Source organism: Gobius niger (assembly GCF_951799975.1).
Source record: "Gobius niger genome assembly, chromosome: 13".
NCBI classification, from domain to species: Eukaryota; Metazoa; Chordata; class Actinopteri; order Gobiiformes; family Gobiidae; genus Gobius; species Gobius niger.
In genome coordinates this window covers 26797823-26806329 of record NC_136864.1, presented here as the reverse complement: position 1 = coordinate 26806329, position 8507 = coordinate 26797823, and the positions used below count along the sequence as shown (strand labels likewise).

The window sequence follows — 8507 nt, the reverse complement described above, 5'->3', positions numbered from 1 at the left end:
AAATGTATGTATATGTGTGTATTGTGTGTATATGTGTGTATATGTGTATGTATGTGTATTGTTGTTGTTTTTTGTTGTTGTCTTTTACATCGGTTAGGCCATCTAGTTTGTAAGTTTTTCTTCAAGAATGGGGTTGGAGTTTATAAGATTTTTTTTTCTTCATCCAACTCCTGTTCTTCTTTTCATGGAATGTATTGTTTGTTTGTTTTTTGTTGGATTGTTGCTTTATTTTAGGTTGCATTACCTTGAAAAAAGAATAAATAAAATGAAATGAAAAAAAATAATAATATTGAAGAGCGTCCTCCTCAGGTCTGGGCAGGTGCAGCTGGGAGGAGCCTCTGTCGTCAGGAAACACCAGATTCATTTGTATAAACATCACTCTGACCGAGGCGTTTGAGGGAGCCTCCAGTTCACGGATATTTGTGGATAAAGACACTGGACTGTCAAGGAAGTGAGTCAAACAGGAAGTGCACAGATGGGATTGTATGAGTGAGATACTGGAGCTGTACACACATGAGGTAACCTGCAGGGGGCAGCACACAGTGGTACTTAAAACCAGGACTGCACCACATTATAGATGAAGAAGAGACACAATGATGAGAGCTTGTTCTTTGTGCTTCAAGAGGATCAAGATAGAAACAAAATAAATAATAATAAAAAAATATTTGAATTTATAGATGGTCATTTTGAAATAGGAAAAGTCTTTCCTCCTAATCTCAGAGCTGTTGGTCTTTTCCTTTAGTTCTGCCGGTCAAAGTGCAGGTCATGAGTGAGCAGTAGGAAAAACAGTCTCACATCAAATAGGACAAATTAATCAGACAATTGAAAATGCTGATTGAAAACACAGGATACAGTGGATTAACTGGCATAGGCGTGTGGCGCCTCCCAGTGGCCATCATGTGTATGTGGAGATTACAAGTGTTAGGGCTGTCACGATGATTACTATTTCAATGTATCGCTCAAGAAATGTCACATACATTTTTTCCCCCAATATTTATCATCTGTACATTTACATTACATTTTTCTAGTGTATTTTTGTAATTTTTAAGCTTCAGGTAGTTTCTGTGGCAATAAAAGGTCTTCATCACATTGTTTATGGGAATATTTTGGTGGCTCATGTTGAACTTCAGATCTGGTACATTTTGTGCGGCCTGACTCTCGGGCCAGTGTATCGGACACTTATCTTGAAGTCACGTGCTCATTAATGACACATTACAATGAGTCTGGAGCTGGGCCTCTGTGAATCACTCTCATTTGCTCCTCAGGTTTGGCTTTGTGGACTTTGAGAGCACTGACTCGTGCAGACGAGCCAAAGAGGCAGCGGAGGACGTTGAGATCGACGGGAAAAAAGTGGGCGTGGCCTTCGCTCGGCCCAAACACTCCCAGGCCCCGGACACCGGAGAGAGAGGACAGCACAGAGGAGCCAAGAACGGCCAAACTCCAGGTAATGAACAATGTACTGAGGGCAATGGTTCATGGGCTGCAGTTCTACATTCAGGATCTGCCAATATCATAAACATGATCCTTCACATGTAAATATGTTTTCAAACAGGTCAAAGTGAGAGAAGCACACTGTGTTGTGCTGGTTTGCAAATCACAACTAAATTAATCAGGAAAGTGTTGATTTGATTCAGTTATTGATATTCCAGAGCAAACATAAATGTACAGTAGAACTAATCCAAATCCAACAGACGCTGTAATGCACTGGTGCTGTAAAATGGGTTTTATTAACATTTTAATAAATAGACACATTTTTAAGTTGAGAATTGCCTCAGGGCCTCAGATTGAAGCATCGGGAGACCGAGTGTGGCCCACGGGCCTGACTTAGTGTATGAATATATTGGAGGAAATATAACATAATTGAAGACTCTGTGTCCACATTATGGGGACTTTAACCACATGTTGTAATTTCTTCAAACACAACTTCTAATTGACTTAATCATTCTGGAGTTTAATGTGTTTGTTCTGAGAAAAAAAGCAATAAAAAGTTTTTCTTTTTCAGGGAAAGGAAAGAAGAAAACCAAAGTGGTAAATAAAAACTGAGCTGCTCTTCAAGGTTCCTTTTTGTTCAGCAAACTCCAATACAACACACGACTGATTCCTTCACTTTTGTTCTGTGAATATGTAGAAAGATGAGCTGCTCTTTGTCATATTTAGACGTGAAGAAGTTTGAGATCATATTTTCGTGCGAGCAGCAGATGAAGTGTCCTTTTGAGCACGAGCACAAATATCTTTGATTATTTATACATTTGTTCAATGACGCTCAACTTTGTAATGAATTTAAAAATAAAAAATCATGTTACATTTTTAAGTGTCTGGTCTGTGTTCATACATGTGTGACTTTTTTTTTACTTGATGCATGTAGATGACATCATTTTACAAAGGCATGAGGCTGTCGGCCTGTAACTGATCCTTCACTTTGTCTTCTTGTGTTGAAGAAAGATATTGAGATGATGAATGTGCAGCGACAGACTGTTGTTCTGCTTGTTTAGCTCCATGTAGAGCGCTGGGCTCAGAACTACGAGTGTGTGAGATCCATCCTGACCCGTCACTGGGAAGAACATAAAGAAGCTTTTAGATTTGGGTCAAACTGGAGAACATGAGCTGGAGGGTGGGCCCCCCTCGGCCCCACCCTCGAGTGATTCATGCACAACCACTGTTGATTGACAGGCGCACATTTAATAAAAAAAATATATGGAATAAGATTGTGCACAAGCCAAACTTTATAAAAGTGACAAAACACATGTTGGAGTCGTCACAGCTCAGTCACATGTCACTGTGTTAAAGAGCCGCCTCCGTAAACGGCTTAAATGAAGACAGCTTGTGCTTTTGTGCATTTGCTCTCATGTTGTAGAAACTTAAGCCTCATGGCCAGTTTGCTACTGTAGCTTTATGAAACAGCAGTTGAAATAAAAAAAGGCTAAAGGGAAATGTGATGGCTCATCTGGATTTTTCTTTTTGTTTCTTCTTAAATGTCTTTATTTCGACACACAGTAGGTGGAGGTTTGCATTTTTGTTTTCCTGCAGTCTGCCAAAAACCTTAAAGAAGAAGAACAGCAGCTCTTGGTGATGTCACTTCCTCTTCCCCTGGGTAAGGACGGTCAAATTGGGCAAATGCTGCTGAAGCAAAAGTTCAATAACAGCATAGAGACCAAACAGTTGACCCCATGAAAGGTTAAGGATCAGGAGCTAGGGTTAGGACATAGAGGCTATATATTTTTATTTTTCTATAATTTGATAGTTTCAGACACTGCCATGGTCAATCTATACTTCTTGGTAGAATTAAACACATCTCAAAGCTCAAAGCTGCAAAAGCATTCTAATGAAGTTCTAATAATATATTGTATTTTGTGACTGTGTTGTAGCGTCAAATGAAATGATTAAAAATATCCGAAACCTGAATAAAGACTCCAAACATCCTAGTGGCTGCTGTCAAGCCCCGGCCTGTTGTAGAAGCATCAGTTCTCGTGATATAGAATAAGAGAAAAACTGTTCTTTTCTCGTTAAAGGGAAATGACATTGTTACAGCCACAATAGACTCAAATAGTAAATAGCAAGAACAGTAACAGATAGAGAATGTACAGGAGCAAAACATCTGACTCAGTTTTACATTGTTGACCCACAATATTGTTCCACCTTCAGTGTGTTCAGTTTGTTGTTTTGTTGCTCAGCTTTTGTTGCCTGGAATTGTAACCAGATGGTTGTAATTTTCAGAGACACATTTACTAACCATAAAAACTCAATTGTAAAGATAAGTGGGTTGTTGAGTTTATTACTATTGTTTATTATAGTTGTTCATCACGATCGTTCACCAAATGTTAAGGTAAAGCTACATTTTCTGATATTTTTGTATCTGTCTTTGCCCTAGAAAACATGAAATTATAGTAGTTCATAATTCATTCAACACATGGATTACATACTGTCTGTTTGAATGTTTTGTGTGTTGAGTTTTAAAGTTATAGTTAGTTATAATCTACTTGTTGACACAAACTCATTGCCAGCGCACCTGAAAAAGAATCTCTGATATGAAAAAAAGAAAAGAAAACAGTGCTTCCTGCTCAGCTCTGGGCAGGCGCAGCTGGTGGGAGGAGCCTCTGTCGTCAGAAACACCAAGGATTCATTTGTGCAAAGGTGAAACTCACACAGTCACTCACAGCCGGAGCAGAAATGGCGCAGAGAGCTCTGAACCAGGACGCCATAACTTGTTCCATCTGTTTGGATTTACTGAAGGATCCAGTGACTGTTCCCTGTGGACACAGCTACTGCATGGACTGTATTCAAACCCACTGGGACCAACAGGTGAGGTTCAGCTGCCCTCAGTGCAGAGAGAGCTTCACTCCCAGGCCTGTCCTGGTCAAAAGCACAGTGTTGGCTGATCTAGTGGAGGAGCTGAAGAGGACAGGGCTCACAGCGCCCCCTCCTGACCGCTGCTACGCTGGTTCTGGAGACGTGTCGTGTGATCTGTGCTCTGGGAGGAAGCTGAAAGCTGTTAAATCCTGTCTGCAGTGTCTGGTCTCTTACTGTGAGAGCCACCTCCAGCCTCATCATGAAGTGGCCATGTTTCAGAAACACCAGCTGGTGGCGCCCTCCGACAAACTCCAGGAAAACCTCTGCTCTCAACACAACAAGCTGATGGAAATATTCTGCCGCACAGATGAGCAGGTCATCTGTTACCTCTGCTGCATGGACCAACACAAGGGCCATGACACGGTGTCCTGTGCAGCAGAGAGGGCCCAGAGACAGGAGGAGCTGCAGACCAGGAGGCCCCTGCTGCTCCAGAGCCTCCAGGACAAAGAGACGGAGCAGGAGAGGCTCCGACAGCAGGCCCAGGACATCAGCCGCTCTGCCCAGACTGCAGTGCAGCGCAGCGGGGACGACTTCAGAGAGATGGCCCTGCTTTTAGAGAAAAGACGCTCTGAAGTGGAGCAGCAGATCCGGTCTGAAGAGCAGAGCCAACTACAGCAAGTCCAAGAGCTTCAGGACAAACTGCAGCGGGACGTCACTGAGCTGAAGAGGACCCTCTCTGAGCTGGACACACTGTCCCTCACACCAGACCATAACCAGTTCATACAGCTCTGTCCTCCTCTGGTGAGAGCCACACAAAGCACTGAGTCTGAGACAGAGTCCAGAATCCAGACCAGGACAAGGAGGAACTTAGAGGACCTGACCAGAGCTGTGTCAGAGCTCAAAGACAAACTGCAGCTCACTTTGAAAGAGTTTCAACTGCCTGAACCTGAGCCCGTCAACTTTAGAGAGGACTTCCTGAGATATGCATGTGATATTACACTCGACCCAAATACAGCCAACGGTTATCTGTCTCTGTCTGAGGGAAACAGAAGAGCAACAGTTATGAACCAATCCCAAAGTTATCCTGATCATCCACACAGATTTAGTATTTTGTGGCAGGTGTTGAGCAGAGAGCATCTGACGGGGCGTTGTTACTGGGAGGTGGAGTTGACCTGGAAGGGAGGGGTTTATATCGGAGTAACATATAAAGATATCAACAGAAAAGGATATGATGAATCTGCCTTTGGAAAGAATAATAAATCCTGGGCCCTACAGTGTGAGAAAAGTCTCTACACATTTTGGTTCAACAGCGTCCGCTCAGAGGTACCGGGTCCAGTTTCAAACAGAGTGGGAGTTTACCTGGACCACAGCGCAGGAGCTCTGTCCTTCTACAGCGTTAAGGATCAAACCATGATCCTCCTGCACAGAGTCCAGACCACCTTCACTCAGCCTCTGCACGCTGGACTTCGGGTTTACACCATGGGAGATTCTGCATGTTTTCCAAAACTCACATGACACTGCACTAGTTTTTTAAATGTTTGATCAAAGTTTCCTGCTGTACCTGCCATATTTACAAGGACTTCAAAATGACTGCTGTTCTTGTGTCTGTCCTGTGTCAAAAAGCTGAACATGTGTGATTTTATCGGTCTGACTCGTAAACAAGCTTCAAATTCAATAAACTTAGTCACATGGATTTGACCTTTATTTTATTTGATCATTTTAAACAAACTAGAAAATCTCTTCCTCCACACACGACTTTCTACACAAGGACAAATCAAAATCATAAATTAAACAAGTAATAACTTTGTTTTAGTCTGTTCTCATTTACTTCAAAATGTCAAAGGAAGTAAATGTTTTCTATAATGTCACTGAGTTTTCCCTGATAGTGGATTATTTTACTCTGTCTGCAGTCAGATAATGGGGTTTTATTTCATCACACGCTGACAGTGAGTTTTCAGGAGAAAATCCACTGAGAACGTTCAGAACTATCTGTGAATGATTAAAAACATGTAAAAGAGAAGCAAAACAAACATAAATACAGAATCTACTTCAAGACTCATCATTACAATGTCAATCCACGACCCGCTGTATTGTTTCACCTATATTGTTATTCTTAAAAACCTGTTCCATTTGCTGCACAGAACTGGGAAAAAGGCCTTTCGTTCACTCTGCTCCTTTTTCATGGAGCATGTTGTAAAAAAGACGGGAAACGAACTGAACTTATTTTATTGAACGCTTTTAAGTCCAGATTGAGAGCACTTGAGACGACTTTTTGACTTTGTGCCTGTTTTTCATGTGTATATAACGTAGTGGGACTTTCCTGGTTGAATAAAGGTTAGATAAATAAATAAAAATATTCTTGTGTGAAAGACAAGGGAAAAAAATTGTTATAATGAATCAAATCTCATGTTTGGCTCTGGAGGACGGTGTATGAGGGAAAATGATGTTTTTTGCTCCACTAATGAGTCTCTGAATCTTTTTTTCATATATTTGTGCATAAAAATAAAGTCTTGATGGACCAACCTTGTCATTCCTCATATCCAGTGTTTTTCATTTCTTATTTCTCTTGTTGCTTATACTGTTAAACAATAAATGAACGACTGAAGAACAGTTCAGGTAGGCTACAGTTAGCTTTCTGCATGTTTGCTAACATAACTACAGTTCTACTTTTACTGCTAAACTCTGCTCTACAACTGTACCTGCTGGTTTAGTCACGTCATGAAGTTTGAATTTTCAGTGATGCTGTTTGTCAGATTAGTCATTCAGCCGCCCCCGCCTTTTTGTCCTTTTAAGGAACGGGCTTCGTAGGAGGAGATTTGGCAGCCATGTAAGTTTCACAGACGACTCGGGACCTTTATAATGAATGAGGCTGAATGGGACCCACTAATCTCGAATGATTAAATCTATGGTCTTTCTCTCAACCCTGAAGTTCTGGAAGAAGAGAAGGCCAGTGCTGGTATTTATTGTACATTTACTCTTACTTATTTTCTCCAGCTCGGCTTTACCCAAATCTAAAAACGTCTCGCCTAAAGGCCAGAGTAACGCATCATTTGAAAGCTAAGACCTACAAAACTGATCTAAGAGTTTTCCTCGCATTGTTGCAGCTTTTTTCTCGCCCCTGTTGATGCTTTTTGCTGTGTTTTCATCCTCATTCACTTCTCCTTTTTGTCGCGATTTGAATGTTTTTCCGAGAAGCTTTTAGATTTGGGTGAAGTCGAACTGGAGAAAATGTGCTCGGTTCAGGCGAAGGGTTCAGAGGTCAACATTACTACAGCGATGCACTTCATAGGCCTCAATCCTGTCTGCTTCATTTCTCATAAATCCAGCCTTTAGGCCTTTGGTCAAGTTTGCTGGACACTATATTTCCAAACCAGACAGGACGTTACGTAATTCTGCCACACGACTATATCACTATATAATTATGAAGACGTTATTTATTTATTCACCTTTTCACCTACACATGTATCTTTCTTTGGCTTTGATTACTCTGAAAGCTGCTCCTATGAATTACTTTGTGGAACTCAAATGCTCAAATTAAAAATGAAATTGAATTGAATTGAAGATACAATCTTTTTTTTTTTAATTCAGAACCAAACTGGAAATGACTTGGAAGATTCTAAACTTGAGACTGAAGATGCACAAGGTACTATTTAGTGATAAAACCTCATATTAATATCACAATGTGTTACAGATAGAACAACATTAATGTACGACTTCAGATCATTGGACAGAGTTTTATAAAAGAAAAAAAGACAAAACAAATGTAGGAATGATAAACTCTTACATATCCGTCCATACACACATAAAGTACTGCACGTACATGCATAAAAATGACATAAAATGAAAAGTGAAACCTGTCGTTTCAGACGCCCAATCTGAAGGTGGCCCTGCAGACGTAAAAGCAAAGGACCAGGTTAAAGATGAGACGTGAGAACTGTGGAGGGAGACAAACCAGAGACTGAAGGGACCTAATAATGTTGGAGAAGCTGCCAGTTCTGGTGACGTAAGAAACCTTTATTTTTCTCGCTGTTGCAGCCACAAAATACTCAAATAGTAAATAGTAAGAACAGTAACAGATAGAGAATGTAGTAGTTCATAATTCATTCAACACATGGATTACATACTGTCTGTTTGAATGCTTTGTGTGTTGAGTTTTAAAGTCATAGTTAGTTATAATCTACTTGTTGACACAAACTCATTGCCGGTGCACCTTTAAAAAG

General features: G+C 40.8%; 1 protein-coding gene across 1 annotated transcript; it reads left to right on the top strand.

Annotated features, from left to right (window-relative positions):
- Positions 1–4167: 4167 nt before the first annotated feature.
- On the top strand, positions 4168–5802 carry LOC306972244 (E3 ubiquitin/ISG15 ligase TRIM25-like; the record flags this gene model as incomplete). Its single annotated transcript, XM_079568791.1, has 2 exons — positions 4168–4751; positions 5094–5802. 2 exons carry the CDS (start codon positions 4168–4170, stop codon positions 5800–5802), a joined length of 1293 nt encoding a protein of 430 aa, XP_079424917.1.
- Between the last annotated feature and the right edge of the window lie 2705 nt (positions 5803–8507).